The sequence below is a fragment of the Cebidichthys violaceus genome, unplaced genomic scaffold, assembly GCF_023349555.1.
Source record: "Cebidichthys violaceus isolate CVI_PGR_0920_01 unplaced genomic scaffold, fCebVio1.0.p SCAF_45, whole genome shotgun sequence".
In the NCBI taxonomy this organism is placed as follows: Eukaryota; Metazoa; Chordata; class Actinopteri; order Perciformes; family Stichaeidae; genus Cebidichthys; species Cebidichthys violaceus.
Genome location: NW_027176650.1, coordinates 292,501 through 311,461, shown reverse-complemented (window position 1 = coordinate 311,461; position 18,961 = coordinate 292,501). Strand labels below are relative to the sequence as shown.

Here is an 18,961-nt window from a genome sequence, read left to right as displayed (position 1 = left end):
TATCTCGCGATATCTTATCCGAGACCCGCGTGACGTCTCGTTGTGCCAGCCTTCTGATTGGTCCTCTGGTCTCTGTTTAAAAACTAGACCGCGTAGAGAGGAGAAGCTGCCGAAGCTAACGTTAGCTCAACATTAACTGAATGTTTCTCTGTTTCTGGTGAATAAAACACATCTGGAGTGAGTAACACTGTGATGAAGAGGCTCATCTGTTCAAATGAGAGTTAATGAGATGTGTTGTCCACGAAGGACGTTAAAACCCAATAAATAGACGCATGTGCGTGAGTTAGCTCGTGGTGGCTAATGCTAACAACAAAGTAGCAGTAGCTCGCTGCTGTTTAGTTAATGACGTTACTAAAGTGTTACGGCTAAATAGCGCCGACGTGCTCTTTTAATCCTTCATTGTTAGAAGTCACGCAGAACTCCGTTTAAATATTTAAGATCTCTTTCTTTATCCGATCACTTCCGCACGAGGCAGTCTGTCTCTCTCTCGCTGTCTGTCTCTGTAGAGATGATGGAGTCTTGTTTAGGTGAGAAGCCGGAGAGAGTCGGTCCGGTGCTGGTGGACGACATCAAGAGAGATCTACTCGGTGAATTCACTGCTTTACCTGCACAGGTATATCTGTCTCTCTGTTTGTCTGTCTGTCTCTCTGTCTGTGCTGGTGTCAGCGGGATGGTGACAGGTGTTGTTGTTTTGTCTCATCAGGACATTGTTCAATCAGAGAACCTTCAGGTTTATCTGAGAGTGAGACCGTTTACTGCAGCAGAGAGAGACAAGAGAGAGACACAGGTGAGACACACACACACATACACACATACACACACACACATATACACAGACACACACACACACACACACACACACACATAGACAAATATAGACACAGACACACATAGACTCACACACACACACATAGACACACACACATATACACACATAGACACAGACACACACACACATCTATTTTTCTATTCGCGGTACATCAACTCTTCATTAGTCGATGTATCGGCCCTTTAATTGGACAGAACAAGACATCACGTTGAAGTCACAAAGACAATTTATTGACTGATATGATTGATAATAACTGATGATAGTAATGATTAATATTGATTAATATCACATCTTCTGCTCTTCAGGACTGTGTGACCATCGAGGGACCAGACACGGTGGTCCTCACGGCTCCCAGGACCTGTCCATCAAACCGGCAGAGCGACAAGTCCCTCCCACAAACAGCACAGAGGTTCACCTTTACACAGGTAGCTGTGACATCACCCGTCTGTCAAACTGTGACATCACATGTCTGTCAAACTGGTTGATTTGTTTACTGGTTAACTGGTTGATGTGTTTACTACAGTAGTTAACTGGTTGATGCGTTTACCACAGTAGTTAACTGGTTGATGCGTTTACCACAGTAGTTAACTGGTTGATGCGTTTACTACAGTAGTTAACTGGTTGGTGCGTTTACTACAGTAGTTAACTGGTTGATGCGTTTACTACAGTAGTTAACTGGTTGGTGCGTTTACCACAGTAGTTAACTGGTTGATGCGTTTACTACAGTAGTTAACTGGTTGATGCGTTTACCACAGTAGTTAACTGGTTGATGCGTTTACTACAGTAGTTAACTGGTTGGTGCGTTTACCACAGTAGTTAACTGGTTGATGCGTTTACTACAGTAGTTAACTGGTTGATGCGTTTACCACAGTAGTTAACTGGTTGATGCGTTTACTACAGTAGTTAACTGGTTGATGCGTTTACCACAGTAGTTAACTGGTTGATGCGTTTACTACAGTAGGTAACTGGTTGATGTGTTTACTACAGTAGGTAACTGGTTGATGTGTTTACTACAGTAGTTAACTGGTTGATGTGTTGTACAGGTCTTTGATCCGGATGCCAGCCAGAAGAAGGTCTTTGAGGGTTCAGTTCGTGGTTTGGTCCGTGACGTTCTCACTGGAGGAAACTGTCTGGTGTTCACGTACGGAGTCACCAACGCTGGAAAAACCTTCACATTCCTGGGTGAGAAACACAACCTGTCTGTCTGTCTGTCTGTCTTCTGACTGCCCCACAGTTTAAAATAGGACTGGGACCCTTTTAGCATCAGTGTGTGTAGAGGAGAAACCTCTAATCCCTGTCTTGTGGAACCAGGTCGCTCTGTGTAAACAGCTTCTCTGATTACCGGAGTCACCTGGTCCCTCTGAGTCACATCAAGTTCATGTACGTGTGAAACGTGTCCACACACTCACACTCACACACGTGTTGTCTTCTGTGTAAATTCCAGCACATTCACATCTGGACACACAGTTGAAGCTTCACAAAATTCATCACATTTTCTCTCTGAATCCAAACGTTTCTGTACGATTTACTGTCGATTCACCTGCAGATTGGTTTTGATTTATTTTTAAATGTCTGCCTGTCTGTCTGTGTCTCAGGTCCGGACCATGACTCCGGTCTGTTGCCCAGGTCTCTGTCTGTGATCTTTAACAGCATCGACGGTTGTCTGTACGGTCGGTCCGACCTGAAGCCGCAGCGCTGCAGAGACTTCAGCAGACTGACTCCAGACCAGCAGGCAGCAGAGTCCAGCAGCAAGAGGAACCTGCTGAGGCTCTTTAAAGAGGTCACCACATACAAATACATCTGTGTACATCTGTGTGTGTGTGTGTGTGTGTGTGTGTACCAGTGTGTCTCATTGTGTCTCATTGTGTCTCTGCAGAGCGACAAAAGTCAGACGTGTGGCAGATCAACTTTTCTTGACGGTCAGTGATTTAATTACTGTGAAGTCAGAAGTTAATAAAATAGTAAATTATTTGTCCAACCGTGTAAATAAAAGGTGGTCCTCACACAAAAATCTTGTGGAGCCCACAACTGCTAAAAACAAGGGTGTGTGTGTGTGTGTGTGTGTGTGTGTGTGTGTGTGTGTGTGTGTGTGTGTGTGTGTGTGTGTGTTTTCAGGCTCGTGTGACAGCATGGGGACCGGCGTCTCTGAGGACAGTTTTTGTCTGGACGTCGACTCAAACGTCCGTTTCTCTGTTTGGGTTTCATTCTGTGAGATTTACAACGACAACATCCACGACCTGCTGGAGCAGGTGTGTGTGTGTGTGTGTGTGTGTGTGTGTGTGTGTGTGTGTGTGTGTGTGTGTGTGTGTGTGTGTGTGTGTGTGTGAGTTTGATCTGATTGATCTGTCATTGATCAGGTTCCCAGTGGACACCACAAGAGGACGGTCCTGCGTCTGTCTCAGGACGTCAAAGGAAACTCTTTCATCAAAGGTAAAGTCTATTTTAATTTGATCAGAATCTTTATTCTTGTGTATGTTTCATGTTTCTGTGTGTAAAGCTTTGTTTCTACTCACTAGATTAAGGTTAAAGATCCTGTAGACTATTTGATTTAACTGCTAAATATTTACTCAAATAGATTTGTAACACTTCCTGTTTCTAAAACTTCTAAAAATGAATGAACCTTCTTTATAAAAGCCTCAGAAATGTAAAGAATGTTTATTATCAGTGAATATTTGTGACGGTCACGTGATCCGATATAAGCTGAGCTTTACTGTCTCGGCTGTGGTGTGTAGTAACGTTCTCGTACCACAAGATGGCAGCAGATACATTTACAGTGTTTGGAACCCTCAACACAACCTGCAGATGCTTCACTGTGTGTGTAGGTGTGTTGTTGATGTGTGTGTGCTCCATGTCTCAGACCTGAGGTGGGTCCAGGTGAACGGTTCTGAAGAGGCCTACAGAGTGATGAAGATTGGGAAGAAGAACCAGAGTTTCTGCTCCACCAGACTGAACCATCTGTCCAGCAGGAGGTCAGCTCTTCTAGCTTCTTCACTACAGTTTCTGCTTGTGACTCATAAAGATTTATTATCAAAACTATAAACTAGAACCCTCTGAACCCTCAAGCAGTTCAAGGTTTCTGTTCCGGTCACAGTTTTCTCTCTCTTGATTTTCAAAATAAAAGCCCTGCTCCTCTCTGGAAACGGAACCATCATGACGGTTTACTTGTGAGAGATTTTAAATGAGACATGATGATGAAATATCACAATTTTACGATTAGTTTTGGTTTCTTTTTCTGATGGAAGCGTTCGTCTCACATGATGTGTTCAAGGACCGTCTGAAAGATGAAAATCTTTTTTTTTTCTTTTTTTTTTTTACAGCTTCTGGCTGATAAGCGGTGTTGTTTTTGTGATTGTTTCCCTCTGTGTGTCTCTGCAGCCACAGCATCTTCTCCATCAGGATCCTCCGAGTGGACGACGTCGGCGTTCCCAGAGTCCTCGGCATCAGCGAGTAAGACTGTTGAACCTGGAGGGACGAGGTCGTCCTCGGTGAGTGAAGGATGTAGATGATAATCGTATGAATGTGTCTCTGTGAGGTTGTCTCTGTGCGACCTGGCCGGATCCGAGCGCTGCTCTCGGACTCACAACACCGGGGAGCGACTGAAGGAGGCGGGAAACATCAACAGCTCTCTGCTGACGCTCGGGAAGTGCATCAACTCCATGAGGCTGAACCAGCACACCAAGTAGGACCAGAGTCTGGGACCGCTTGAACCAGAACCATCGGGACTCACAGGGTGACCGGGTCTGATGGGTTGTTTCTCTCTCTCTTTGCAGGGTCCCGCACCACGTCCCCTTCAGGGAGTCCAAGCTCACTCACTTCCTGCAGTTCTTCTTCTGTGGTGGCGGCCGCGTCTCCATGGTGGTCAACATCAACAGGAACTCGTCCTGCTTCGACGAGACGCTCAACGTCCTCAAGTTCTCCGCCCTCGCACAGAAGGTCAGCACGGTGTCTTTAATCCAGTATTTCTACTCTGAGGCTTTGAATGCAGCACCGTGACTCTCTCTCTCTGGTCCAGGTGGTGGTCTTGAACTCGAGGCCGGTGGTCCCAGACGACGTCCCCCACAATTCGGCCATGGAGTTGTCGCTGATCATCGAGGACGCCGACCGCCGGAGAAACGTGGCGGGGCGGGGCAGGAAGAGCTCGCTGCTCGCCTGGGAGACGACTCTGGAGGATGTGCTGGAGGATGAGGACGATGAAGAGGAGGAGGAGGAGGATGAAGAGGGGGAGAGTGCGATGGAAGGAACAGTGCTGGAGGCAGGAGGTGAGGAAGACGAGGAGGAAGGTGACAGGACCATGGAGGGAGAAGAGAAGGTAATGATCTCACTTCAATTATTTCTGTTTTATTCTCTTAAAATCCATGAACACTGAAGAAATGTCAACGTGTGTGTGTGTGTGTGTGTGTGTGTGTGTGTGTGTGTGTGTGTGTGTGTGTGTGTGTGTGTGTGTGTCAGCAGTCAGACAGAGAGGCGGCACTACGTTTGGTCCTGGAGGCTCAGATCAGAGAGGAAGTCTGTGCTGAGTTCATGGAGCTCTTCAACAAGATGGAGAAGGACTACAGGTAACGTAGTCATGTGACTGAACTACAGTACGTCACATGGCTCTAATGTGACATCATGTTTGAATGTGTGTGTGTGTGTGTGTGTGTGTGTGTGTGTGTGTGTGTGTGTGTGTGTGTGTCAGTGAGCGTCTGGAGAAGGAGAGAGACATCCTCGAGGAGCGAGCTGATAAAAGAATGGAGATCCTAAAGAACCTCGTCAGCAAGACGGTCGACCTGTCGACTGTCAGCACCGACCACAAGGTGATCACTGACACCTGTCTGTCTCACTACTGATGAGTGTCAGTGATCACTGACAGTATTGATGAAGAGTATTGGTGATTAACAACAGTATTGATGATGATTGTCAGGAGGAGGCCGATCTGTTGGAGATCTTCAGTTCAGTGACTGAAGATCTGGAGAAGATCAGAGAGGACGCTCAGAGTGTTCACCGCTGTCTGACTGAGCACACTTCAGGTACACACACACACACACACTTCAGGTACACACACACACTTCAGGTACACACACACACACACACACACACACACACACACACACACTTCAGGTACACACACACACACTTCAGGTACACACACACACACACACACACACACACACACACACTTCAGGTACACACACACACACACACACACTTTAGGTACACACACACACACACACACTTCATGTACACACACACACACACACACACACACACACACACACACTTCAGGTACACACACACACAGGTCTTATCTCCTGGTGGTTGTTGGTGATGTAACGTTGTCCGTGTATCTCTGTGCAGAGCTGGAGGCGCTGCGGTTGGAGAAGCAGAGGTCACATGACCAACTGCTGGAGGCCAAAGAGGTAGTGTCTTCTTCTGTGGTGTCTGCTGTGTTTTGGTGCATCTGAAATGACGTTTGTCATGTTGTTCATGATGTGTTTTATCAATAAAGTTCTTTTGTTTTCCAGAGTCTGAAGCAGCAGCAACACAAGTTATCAGAGCTGATGGAGATCAATCAGCAGAAAGACGACGTCATCAACCAACTGAAGAACGAGAAGAACGCCGATGTAAACGCACGTTAATGTCACAGATGATTACATAATAATAATAATAATAATAATTATGTCTGAAACTCATCCTCCACTATATTCTATAGTCTTTGGTGTGTTTCTTATGTTCAGGCGGAGCAGCACTGATTGGTTGCTGAACTATCGGTATTTAAGTATTTCTGCTTCTTCTGACTGAAGCCTTCGTCACACGTGATGTGTTCAAGGACCGTCGGAAAAATTTTATTCTGACGATAATGTAGTGTTTTTTACAGCTTCTGGCTGATAAACTGGGTCGTTTTGGATATTTACAGAAAACATGCTTTTCTATCCTGCCAACGTTTTGGTGTTCAGAGGGTTAAATGAAGTGTCATAAATGAAATATATTCTCCTGTTATTTAATCAAACCTCACATGAAGTCATGTGGAGCTGTGAGGATTAACCATCTGTTCATCTGCTGCTCAATAATTTCACAAAATAAGTTCATTATTTAAAGATACGATGTTCCCCGGACCGTTAAAACCAGTGTGACTAATGAACCACATCCTGGTCTTTCAGAGGGCTCTGGTGGAGCTTCTGAGGATGACGGGAGGAGAGGAGGAGAAGGAGGAGAACAGGAAACGCCAGCGTGAAGCTCTGGAGGAAGAAGAGGAGAGAGGACCGGCAAAGAGGAGTGGTGAGGAGAAGGAAGAGGAGATGAAAGGATGGGGGTTTACTCCTTATTATTTTAATTCTAAAACTCTAAAGTCTTTCTTCTCCTCCGTCTCCTCAGTGCTGGAGGAGGAGATCTGGAGGCTGCAGGAGGAAAACGACAATAAGGAGGAAACCATCGTGGAGCTGAGAGAGAAGAGGGAGGAGAGGAAGAAGGGCCTGGAGGAGGAGCTGAGGAGACGGGATGAGGAGGTGGAGGAGCTGAAGAAGGAGCAGGTTGTTCTGGAGCAGAAGGTGCAGGAGCTGACGGGTAAGAGAGCTGAACCTACAGGACACCTAGTGGACCTCATCACATGACTCCACCAGTAGTCCATGTGTTCCTGCTTGCTGTTGGATTTGCTATTTACATCACATTACATTACATTACAGTCATTTAGACGCTTTTATCCAAAGCGACTTACAATAAGTGCATCAACATTGGTAATCAAAAGAACTACTAGTCACCAGAAGTCATAAGTACATTTCCTTTAAACAAGCATCTAAGAGCCTGAAGCAGAGCATAACTCAGAGCCAAAGGACAGAAACAAGAGAAACAGTTAGTGCTATAAGTAATACCAATACAATAAGTGCAACAATACAATAAGTGTTGAGTGGAAGGCTCAGGGTAGCACTTCCTGAAGAGGTGAGTCTTCATCCTGATGAAAGATGGGCAGTGACTCTGCTGTCCTGACGTCAGTGAAGAGTTCATTCCACCACTGAGGAACCAGGACAGAAAACAGCCGTGACCGAGTCGATCGGCCGCCAGGACCTCTGAGCGACGGGGCAGCAGAGCGAAGTGGTCGGGCGGGGGTGTAAGGCTTGACCATGGCCTGGAGATAGGAAGGAGCTGTTCCTTTCACTGCCCTGTATTCTAGCACCAGAGTCTTAAACTGGATGAGCTCTTACAGGGAGCCAGTGTAGAGAACGGAGAAAGGAAGTTGTGTGGGAGAACTTGGGGCGATTGAACACCAGGCGAGCTGCAGCTTTCTGGACAAGCTCCAGAGGTCTGATGGCCGACGCCGGGGCTCCGGTGAGTAGAGAGTGTCAGTAGTCCAGACGGGAGATGATGAGAGCCTGGATGAGAACCTGCTCCGTCTCGTCAGTCAGGAAGGGATGAATCCTCCTGATGTTGTAGAGCAGGAATCTGCAGGAGCGTGTAACGGATGAAATGTTTGCTGAGAACGACAGTTGGTCATCCAGGGTCACACCCAGGTTCCTCGCAGTCCGAGTTGGCGTCACCACGGTATCATCAATGGTGATGGACAGGTCCCGGTGCGGGCAACCCTTCACCAGGAGGAACAGTAGCTCAGTTTTGTCCAGGTTGAGCTTGAGGTGGTGTGTCGTCTCCACTTGGGTGTCACCGGGGAGAAATGACAAGACCAGCTGGGTGTCATCGGCATAACAATAGTAGGAGAAGTCATGTGAGCGAATAACAGAACCCAGAGATGTTGTGTAGAGCGAGAAGAGAAGGGGGCCCAGGACTGAACCTCGCGGAACCCCCGTAGTCAGCATGCGTGGTTCCGACACGGCCCCCCTCCAGGTCACCTGGTAGGATCGACCCGTCAGGTAGGATGCAAACAGGGAGAGTGCAGAGCTTTCTCCTCAAACTATTTGCTTGCACTCAGATATGTTGTTACTTGAACAGATTTCCTGCAGCTTCAGCCCTTCTTCTCTCACTATGGCGCCTTCTGTCCCCCCCCCCCCCCCCCCCCCCCCCCCACTCACAGATCTAGACGAGTGTCCAAACTGTGCGTCTGTGTTTTCGTCTCTGGAGTCGGAGCAGAGGGAATCCTCCAGACTGACGAAGGAGAACAAAGCTCTGGTTAACGGCATCTTCCAGCTCCAGACGGAGGTACGAGGGGTCACTTTATTAGGTACACCTGTACAATCCAATACTAATACAAACAGATCTACCAAATTATGACAATAAACGTTTGCTTATTTTTTTATTTGCAGGTGACCGGTCTCCAGACGAACCTCAAGGAGCAGACTGACAGGTCTGACAGCCTATCGCAGCAGCTGGACATTGCAAAGACCCGCCTCCAGGACCTGGAGAGCCAATCGGAGGACAAGGCCGACAGCATCAACGGTCTGACACAAGAAGTGGAGCGTCTGAAGCAGGAAGTCAAGGTTCTCCCTGTTCTTTCGTCTATTGATGATTTATTGTTTTTATGGCTTTGGATTGATCATTTGAGGAGTTAATGAGTTAAGCAACAGTATTGTTTGATTGATTGGTTCAGGAGGAGGAGGGGCGGAGCAGCAGCAGTGTTTTCCACACCGCCATGGAGGAGCTGAAGAAGGAGAGCCAGGCAGCGCTGGAGAGATCGTCTCAGAAATCCCAACAGATCCAAGATCTGCAGAGAGGGAAAAGCCAACTGGAGGAATCTCTGACGCACAGGTAGACAGGAGGAGCCTGATGGGCTCATCGATATTGTCTTCAATCAGGTTTTATTGATTAATATACAACAGATCCAACAGGTGACAACAGGTATTAATCTTCTGTCCTCATCCTACAGTGAAAACAGGTGTGTTGAACTCAGTGAGGAGTTAGCCAATCAGAAAGCAGAATTCACCAGTCGGCTCCAGAGCCTGAAGGAGGAGCTTGAGTCTGAGGGCGGAGCTCTGCGAGGGAGACTGGAGGAGATGGAGAGATCCGAGGAGGAAAGGAGGAGGAATCAGGAGAGGGAGAAGGAAGGTGAGAAGATGAAAAACAATACAATCCACTATAGAGTACGGTCAAGGAACCCGGTAGAGTACGGTCAAGAAACCCGGTAGAGTACGGCCAAAGAACCCGGTAGAGTACGGCCAAAGAACCCGGTAGAGTACGGTCAGGAAACCTCATCGGTCCTTGATGGTCTGTCTACTAATCTTTCTTGAAATCTTTCTGTGTGTCAGAGCTGCATCGAGTCGTGTCAGAAAAGGAGAAACTTGTAGAAGAATGTCACAGTCAGACGGAGACTCTGAGAACAGGTATCTTCATCATCTTCATCACCTGAAACAGTGGAGAACGTTGTATGAATGTGATAAAGCCGAACTTTCTGTTTCCATCAGAGCTGGAGCGTCTGAGGGAAGACCTGCAGAGGAGGGAGGAGGAGGAGGAGGAGGAGGAGAAGGAGAACAGAGAGGTGGAGGTGCCGGTGGTGGAGGAGCTGAAGGAGGTGATCCAGAGACACCAGGAGAGGAGAGGGAGGCAGCAGCAGGAGGAGGAGGGGGAAGAAGAGGAGGGAAGGAGCAGGGAGTTTGAGGCTGTGAAGAAAGAGATGGAGAGACTACAGAAGAAAACCCCCAAAACTACAGGGAGGAAGAGGAAGAGCTGCGATGTACAGGTGTGTGTGTGTGTGTGTGTGTGTGTGTGTGTGTGTGTGTGTGTGTGTTATTAATGGGACATTTCACTGGTTTGAGACATTTTCTAAATCTTCAGTTTCTATATCAATCTTACTGGTTTCAGTTTGTTTCTATGGCAACCTGTAGAGAGGTGAAACATCACACCTCTCTCTCTCTCTCTCTCTCTCTCTCTCTCTCTCTCTCTCTCTCTCTCTCTGTGTGTGTGTGTTTTTCAGGACCTGGTGTTCAGTGAGAACAAGAGAAACAAAGTGAGAGGAAACTGTCAAAACAACAAACAGGTGAGAAACAAAAGACACTTGATCTGATGAGAATACAACTGAATCAGACCGGTTTGGTTTGTAGCTTTGAAAAGCTCTGTGAAAGACCTTCTGTGAGCAGTATGGTTAAATATCTGTCTGTCTGTCTGTCCCTCACCCTGTCTCTCTCTCTGTCTCTGTCCAGTCTTCTGTGGTGAAGGAGAAGAGAGACGGCCCTCTTCAGAAGATCGGAGAGTTGATCCACAGCTCTCCTTCCATCCTGGGCAGCAAAGGTTGGTGTGTCTTTAGTTATGAACAACAGTTACTGTATGTTTGACAGTTATGTACGACTGTTATGAACATTTATGTACGACAGTTATGAACAACATGTATCAACAACAGTTATGAACAACAGTTATGTAGAACAGTTATGAACGACAGTTATGAACAACATGTATGTACGACAGTTATGAACGACAGTTATGTAGAACAGTTATGTAGAACAGTTATGAACGACAGTTATGAACAACATGTATGTATGACAGTTATGAATGACAGTTATGAACAACAGTTATGTAGGACAGTTATGAACGACAGTTATGAACAACAGTTATGTACGACTGTTATGAAAGTAAAAACATACTGATGTTACAGTCTGACTGTTGTTAACTTATTTGTGACCTCTTTATCCACCTGTATTGGCCTCTCTGTGTCTCTGCAGCTAAAACCATCATCGGCCTTGTCAGTGGACATTCAGTGGACAAGGAGACGGCAACCAAACCAAAACGAGGACGGAGAAAGCTTTATAGGACGGACGCCTCAACTCCACTAATCGACTCCCCGATCATGGTGTGTGTGTGTGTGTGTGTGTGTGTGTGAGTGTGAGTGTGTGTGTGTGTGAGTGAGAGAGAGATATGTTTTTGTACGATAAAATACAGAGTTGCGTGTTTAACGTGTAGTTGCGTGTTAAACGTCTAGTTGCGTGTTTAACGCGTGTTTGCGTGTTTAGGGCGTAGTTGTGTGTTTAACGTCTAGTTGCATGTTTAACGTCTAGTTGCGTGTTTAACATCTAGTTGCGTGTTTAACGCGTAGTTGCGTGTTTAACGTCTAGTTGCGTGTTTAACGTCTAGTTGCGTGTTTAACGTCTAGTTGTGTGTTTAACGCGTAGTTGCGTGTTTAACGTGTAGTTGCGTGTTTAATGTCTAGTTGCGTGTTTAACGTGTAGTTGCGTGTTTAACGTCTAGTTGCGTGTTTAACGTGTAGTTGCGTGTTTAACGTGTAGTTGCGTGTTTAATGTCTAGTTGCGTGTTTAACGTGTAGTTGCGTGTTTAACGTCTAGTTGCGTGTTTAACGTGTAGTTGCGTGTTTAACGTGTAGTTGCGTGTTTAACGTCTAGTTGCGTGTTTAACGTCTAGTTGCGTGTTTAATGTCTAGTTGCGTGTTTAACATCTAGTTGCGTGTTTAACGTGCAGTTGCGTGTTTAACGTGCAGTTGCGTGTTTAACGTGCAGTTGCGTGTTTAACGTCTAGTTGCGTGTTTAACATCTAGTTGCGTGTTTAACGCGTAGTTGCGTGTTTAACGCGTAGTTGCGTGTTTAATGTCTAGTTGCGTGTTTAACATCTAGTTGCGTGTTTAACGTGCAGTTGCGTGTTTAACGTGCAGTTGCGTGTTTAACGTCTAGTTGCGTGTTTAACATCTAGTTGCGTGTTTAACGCGTAGTTGCGTGTTTAACGTCTAGTTGCATGTTTAATGTCTAGTTGCGTGTTTAACGTCTAGTTGCGTGTTTAATGTCTAGTTGCGTGTTTAACGTCTAGTTGCGTGTTTAATGTCTAGTTGCGTGTTTAACGCGTAGTTGCGTGTTTAACGTCTAGTTGCGTGTTTAACATCTAGTTGCGTGTTTAACGCGTAGTTGCGTGTTTAACGTCTAGTTGCATGTTTAATGTCTAGTTGCGTGTTTAACGCGTAGTTGCGTGTTTAACGTCTAGTTGCGTGTTTAACGTGTAGTTGCGTGTTTAACGCGTAGTTGCGTGTTTAACATCTAGTTGCGTGTTTAACGCGTAGTTGCGCGTTTAACGTCTAGTTGCATGTTTAATGTCTAGTTGCGTGTTTAACGCGTAGTTGCGTGTTTAACGTCTAGTTGCGTGTGGTTAACACGTAGTTGTGTTTCAGATGGCCGGAGGAGCAAAGGAGGAGAAGGAGAGCGATCACCTTATCATTAAGAGACAGCTGCGCTCCAAGACGTGCAGGAAGTGACATCATCGTGTGACATCATCATCATGTGACAACACTAGCTGGTCTGCAGGCGGTCTTTCTAACTGAAGAGGTTTTAAATATTTGTACAGTTTGTTTTTCTTAGTTTTAGAGAGAAGAGGACGACGACTCTTTTCAATAAATGAATCAAATCAAATTAAAACGCTCGTATCTCTTTACTGTTTGATCTCCTCAGCCAATAAATGAAAAATATATAATTGTTATAGTTATACTTTTTAATTCTCACACCTGTTATTAATTAATAATACATCACAATGTGTAATAATTCATATTTGAATCATCTGATGTTTAACACACTGTCTCTTTATTTCACTCTGCTTTTGTTGATAGTTACAAAAATAGAGTATAACTCTATTAAAACAGAAAACAAACATTGAGAAAGTTCCTTTAATTCATCGACATTAACAGAAACAAAACAATATTGTGTTTTTCGTGACAATTTTCAGAGAAACAGTGAAATGTGTTTCTGTGACTCAGTGAAGAAAAACAAAATGCACCATCAGAATAAACCAGTTCATCCGGAATAAACCAGTTCAACCGGAATAAACCAGTTCATCCAGAATAAAACAAGTAACCAGTTCAACCGGAATAAACCAGTTCAACCGGAATAAACCAGTTCAACCGGAATAAACCAGTTCATCCAGAATAAACCAGTTCATCCAGAATAAACCAGTTCAACCAGAGTAAACCAGTTCATCAAGAATAAACCAGTTCAACCAGAATAAACCAATTCATCCAGAATAAACCAGTTCATCCAGAATAAACCAGTTCAACCAGAATAAACCAATTCAACTGGAATAAACCAGTTCAATCAGAATAAACCAATTCAACCGGAATAAACCAGTTCAATCAGAATAAACCAGAATAAACCAGTTCATCCAGAATAAACCAATTCAATCAGAATAAACCAGTTCATCCAGAATAAACCAGTTCAACCAGAATAAACCAGTTCAACCAAAATAAACCAATTCATCCAGAATAAAACCAGTTCAACCGGAATAAACCAGTTCATCCAGACTAAACCAGTTCATCCAGAATAAACCAGTTCAACCAGAATAAACCAATTCATCCAGAATAAACCAATTCATCCAGAATAAACCAGTTCAATCAGAATAAACCAATTCAATCAGAATAAACCAATTCAACTGGAATAAACCAGTTCAATCAGAATAAACCAGTTCATCCAGAATAAACCAGTTCATCCAGAAAAAACAGTTTAACCCAAATAAACCAATTCAATCAGTTCATGTTTGTTCTGCATCAAACATGTTGAGCAGAAATCTTGGTGCTCGTAGCTGTAGAAACATTTTACTACAACTATATATATGCATTATACTCTATATAAATATTATATCGTTACGAGTATATAAATACATTATACTCTATATATATATATATATATATATTATATTGTATTGTATTGTGGTCCCATCGTCACTGAATCAGAGACAAACCATATTAAACCGGATCAAACAGTTCAGCACCTGTGAAACTAAAACATGAGCTAAAGATGTGCAGAGCTAAAGATGTGCTAAGTTAAAGATGAGATACACTAAAGAGGTGCTAAGCTAAAGACGTGCTAAGCTAAAGACGTGCTAAGCTAAAGACATGCTAAGCTAAAGATCACATTTCTGATGACCTCGTTCAGACTCCAGATGTTCGACTCTCGTGTGAAACAGTTGGCGTCACATGAAGGAGTTGGATTATTGACCAATTGGTTGAGTCCTCTGTAGATCAGTGACTGAAGACCTAGAACTATCAGCTCGTTCTTTAGTTCCTGGACTGGAACGTCTCGTCTTCTCAGAAGAGAGAACGAACATATTTGATCGTTTATTCTTTATTTTACTGAACTGGACTGAAGATCTAAAAAAAAACACCAATTAAAAATGAATCACAGATATAAAGATAAATACAATACGTGAAGAAAGGAGGGTTTTAATTATTATTATTAATGTCGTAGACCAATCGATGATTCTTCATTCTGTTTGATCTTTACAATAAAGATAATTTATTTCTGACTTCTCTTGTAACTGAACCAGTCACTGTTCATATTCACTCTTCTGGTTCTGATCTTAATTTCACAATAAAAAACAATTCATTCAGTTTTTATTTGATTAGTACGGCACAATAAAATTCTACTTTTTATTTAAAATCTTCCATAGTTCAGAGCTCTTTGGTTATTTCTGTCCCCCAAATGTTACTGAACTTAAAATATCTATTGTTATTTGTCTTCAGTATCTCTTCAACCAACATTCATTTTCTTGAATACTCAACCGTTTGGTCCTTAAAGAATAATAAAATGTAAAATGTCCGTCACAGTTTCTCAGAGTTAAAGATGATTTTCTTACAAACGAATCATTTTCTGTCAAAGAGGCGAAAGAATTCCAGTAAATATTCACATTAACATATTTGGATTGTGAAGTTTTCTCATCAAACATTAACTTTTAGTCTTTGATTTTCAGTGATACAACACATTTCTGTTGGCCTCAAACAAACATTAAAGTCTCTTATTGCTTGTTTGAGTTTCACTAAATCACCTCTGTTCTCTATGGAGTCTGGTGCGGCTGCCGTCCGTTCATTCCCAATGTAGCTCGACCAGAGAGCGAAAACTGATTTATTTCACGTTTTCTGTTTCCTGTTCCCTCGTTTGATGGCGTTAGCATCTTCGCCTCTGTTCGTCCAGGTGTCCGTTAAAAGTCATGTGACAGGAAGTGTGTCACAGTGTGGGTTCTGGTCCTCAGCAGACCCTATAAATAAATCCATCTCGCCAGCCAATCACGGCCCTTCGTCACCGTCTCCGCTGTCGATAAATCCGATTGGTCGTTTTCCTCTGCGCGCGGCTCGACCGACCGGCTCCGCTGAAGCAGTCCGATTGATCGGACAGACGGGGAGGGGGAGCTAGCGGTTAGCGGCGGCGGTTAGCATCAGGCGGCGGTGGCGGCGGCGGCGGCGGCAGTGGCGGATCCCGGTGATGGCGGAGAGGACGACGGCGCTGGACAGCAGAGAGACACCACTGAGGAAGAAGGTCGCCGAGTAGCTTCCTGTGACGTCGACCAGCCAACCTGCAGCAAGAGAAGAACGTTTTATTATTTATTCATCTGTATCATCAAACATCTGTATCATTAGTATGTTTTATTGTTTATTGTTCATCTCCATCATAACTTTAAATGTAACTTCATCCCCAGGTCTGAAAAAGTGAGGGAGGGGCTGAGAGATGAAACCACGCCCACTTCCTGTATTTTACTTTAGTAAAACTTTGATCTGAACACCACTAAACCTAAACACATTGTCTTTAAATATATCATATTAAAACGTTTATTTGAGCCGCCATCTGTCCTGTAAATGTCTTCGTTGTCTCCAGTTAACGAGGACAAAAGCAGCCGATTGTTCACAAAATGGTCGTCTGCGGATTGAGAGTGGTCAGATGTCGGCTCCTCACCTCCGATTGGCGGGCTGATGAGGTAGGGGATGGCGTGGAGGAAGTAGACCACGCCCAGCGCCGAGGACAGGTACGGAGCTCCCACCACGTCCGCCGTCACCACGGGGATCAGCGCCACGTAGGCGCCGTCGAAGTAACCGTAGAGGACGGCGAAGGGTACGAGGAGCGAGAAGGACCGGAGCAACGGCGTGAAGAGACAACAGAGACCCTCCATCGCCACGGCCAAGACGTAGGACGCCAGACGGTACGGCTTCAGACACCTGGGACACCAAGACACACGTTATAATATACTTCAATATAGTTTATTATACTTTATTATACTTTAATATACTTTAATATACTTTTTTTATTTGCACAAAGTGAAGACGTTGATACAAAGTGAGGACATTTATACAAAGTGAGGACATTTATAAAGTGAGGACATTTACACAAAGTGAGGACATTTATAGACAGTGAGGACGTTAATACAAAGTGAGGACATTTACAGACAGTAAGGACGTTGATACAAAGTGAGGACATTTATAGACAGTAAGGACGTTGATACAAAGTGAGGACATTTATAGACAGTAAGGACGTTGATACAAAGTGAGGACATTTATAGACAGTAAGGACGTTGATACAAAGTGAGGACATTTATAGACAGTAAGGACGTTGATACAAAGTGAGGACATTTATAGACAGTAAGGACGTTGATACAAAGTGAGGACATTTATAGACAGTGAGGATGTTGATACAAAGTGAGGACATTTATACGAAGTGAGGACATTTACACAAAGTGTGGACATTTATAGACAGTGAGCACGTTGATACAAAGTGAGGACATTTACACAAAGTTTGGACATTTATAGACAGTGAGGACATTTACACAATGTGAGGACGTTAATAGACAGTGAGGACATTGATACAAAGTGAGGACATTTATAAAGTGAGGACATTTATACAAAGTGAGGACATTTATAGACAGTGAGGACATTTACACAATGTGAGGACGTTTATAGACAGTGAGGACGTTGATACAAAGTGAGGACATTTATACAAAGTGAGGACATTTATAAAGTGAGGACATTTACACAAAGTGAGGACATTTATAGACAGTGAGGACGTTAATACAAAGTGAGGACATTTACAGACAGTAAGGACGTTGATACAAAGTGAGGACATTTATAGACAGTAAGGACGTTGATACAAAGTGAGGACATTTATAGACAGTAAGGACGTTGATACAAAGTGAGGACATTTATAGACAGTGAGGATGTTGATACAAAGTGAGGACATTTATAGACAGTAAGGACGTTGATACAAAGTGAGGACATTTATAGACAGTGAGGACGTTGATACAAAGTGAGGACATTTATACAAAGTGAGGACATTTATAAAGTGAGGACATTTATAAAGTGAGGACATTTACACAAAGTGAGGACATTTATACGAAGTGAGGACATTTATACGAAGTGAGGACATTTATACAAAGTGAGGACATTTATAAAGTGAGGACATTTACACAAAGTGAGGACATTTATAGACAGTGAGGACGTTAATACAAAGTGAGGACAATTACACAAAGTGAGGACATTTATAGACAGTGAGGATGTTGATACAAAGTGTGGACATTTATAGACAGTGAGGACGTTGATACAAAGTGAGGAAATTTATAGACGGTGAGGACATTTACACAAAGTGAGGACGTTTATAGACGGTGAGGACGTTGATACAAAGTGAGGACATTTATACAAAGTGAGGACATTTATAGACAGTGAAGACATTTATAGAAAGTGAGGTCATTTATAGACAGTGAGGACATTTACACAAAGTGAGGACGTTTATAGACAATGAGGACATTTATAGACAGTGAAGACATTTATAGAAAGTGAGGACATTTATACAAAGTGAGGACATTTATACAGAGTGAGGACATTTACACAAAGTGAGGACGTTTATAGACAGTGAAGACATTTATAGAAAGTGAGGTCATTTATAGACAGTGAGGACATTTACACAAAGTGAGGACGTTTATAGACAATGAGGACATTTATAGACAGTGAAGACATTTATAGAAAGTGAGGACGTTTATAGACAGTGAGGACTTTTATACAAAGTAAGGACATTTATACAAAGTGAGGGCATTTATACAAAGTGAGGAAATTTATAGGCAGTGATGACATTTATAGAAAGTGAGGACGTTTATAGACAGTGAGGACATTGATACAAAGTGAGGACATTTATAGAAAGTGAGGACATTTATAGAAAGTGAGGACATTTATACAAGGTGAGGACATTTACACAAAGTGAGGACATTTATACAAAGTGAGGACGTTTATACAAAGTGAGGACACTTATAGAAATGGACATGAGACTCTGGGGGTCTTACCTCCTGTCCGTCAGCCAGCCGAAGGTGATGTTCCCCACGATGTCGAGGACACCCAGGATGGACATGAGGAAGGCGGCCTGATGGTGGCGGACCCCGACGCTCAGAGCGTACGGCACCAGGTAGACGAAGGGGAGGCTGCAGCCGCTGGCCAGGAACAGGAAGGAAACGGCCAGGCCCACGAAGTCCGGCAGCAGCAGGAAG

At 44.0% G+C, this 18,961-nt stretch overlaps 2 protein-coding genes across 3 annotated transcripts in view; one reads left to right on the top strand and one right to left on the bottom strand.

Annotated features, from left to right (window-relative positions):
* The first annotated feature begins 104 nt into the window (after window positions 1–104).
* On the top strand, window positions 105–13,095 carry LOC137886754 (kinesin-like protein KIF20B). Of its 2 annotated transcripts, XM_068729363.1 has the most exons (31): window positions 105–177; window positions 476–613; window positions 704–787; window positions 1,135–1,254; window positions 1,873–2,011; window positions 2,425–2,609; window positions 2,706–2,748; window positions 2,945–3,078; window positions 3,187–3,259; window positions 3,687–3,798; window positions 4,205–4,276; window positions 4,362–4,508; window positions 4,600–4,762; window positions 4,842–5,138; window positions 5,279–5,385; window positions 5,508–5,625; window positions 5,733–5,838; window positions 6,167–6,228; window positions 6,334–6,432; window positions 6,970–7,087; window positions 7,184–7,372; window positions 8,829–8,953; window positions 9,058–9,231; window positions 9,342–9,499; window positions 9,618–9,796; window positions 9,997–10,071; window positions 10,153–10,427; window positions 10,662–10,724; window positions 10,888–10,975; window positions 11,404–11,531; window positions 12,852–13,095. In XM_068729363.1, the coding sequence occupies exons 2-31, from the start codon at window positions 509–511 to the stop codon at window positions 12,933–12,935; spliced, it is 3,822 nt and encodes a 1,273-aa protein (XP_068585464.1). In that variant the 5' UTR covers window positions 105–177; window positions 476–508; the 3' UTR covers window positions 12,936–13,095. The 2 variants fall into 2 exon arrangements, with proteins under 2 accessions (XP_068585464.1, XP_068585465.1); XM_068729364.1 differs by having other exon boundaries at window positions 105–613; window positions 5,282–5,385.
* A 2,756-nt stretch (window positions 13,096–15,851) lies between these two features.
* Window positions 15,852–18,961, bottom strand: part of slc16a12b (solute carrier family 16 member 12b) — a 7,890-nt gene continuing 4,780 nt past the window's right edge. The window contains exons 5-7 of the mRNA XM_068729175.1: window positions 18,761–18,961; window positions 16,393–16,652; window positions 15,852–16,015 (exon numbers count right to left, since the gene is read on the bottom strand). The exon at window positions 18,761–18,961 is cut by the window's right edge and continues 148 nt beyond it. Coding sequence (XP_068585276.1) covers window positions 15,852–16,015; window positions 16,393–16,652; window positions 18,761–18,961 — 625 coding nt within the window. The remainder of the gene's footprint in view (window positions 16,016–16,392; window positions 16,653–18,760) is intronic.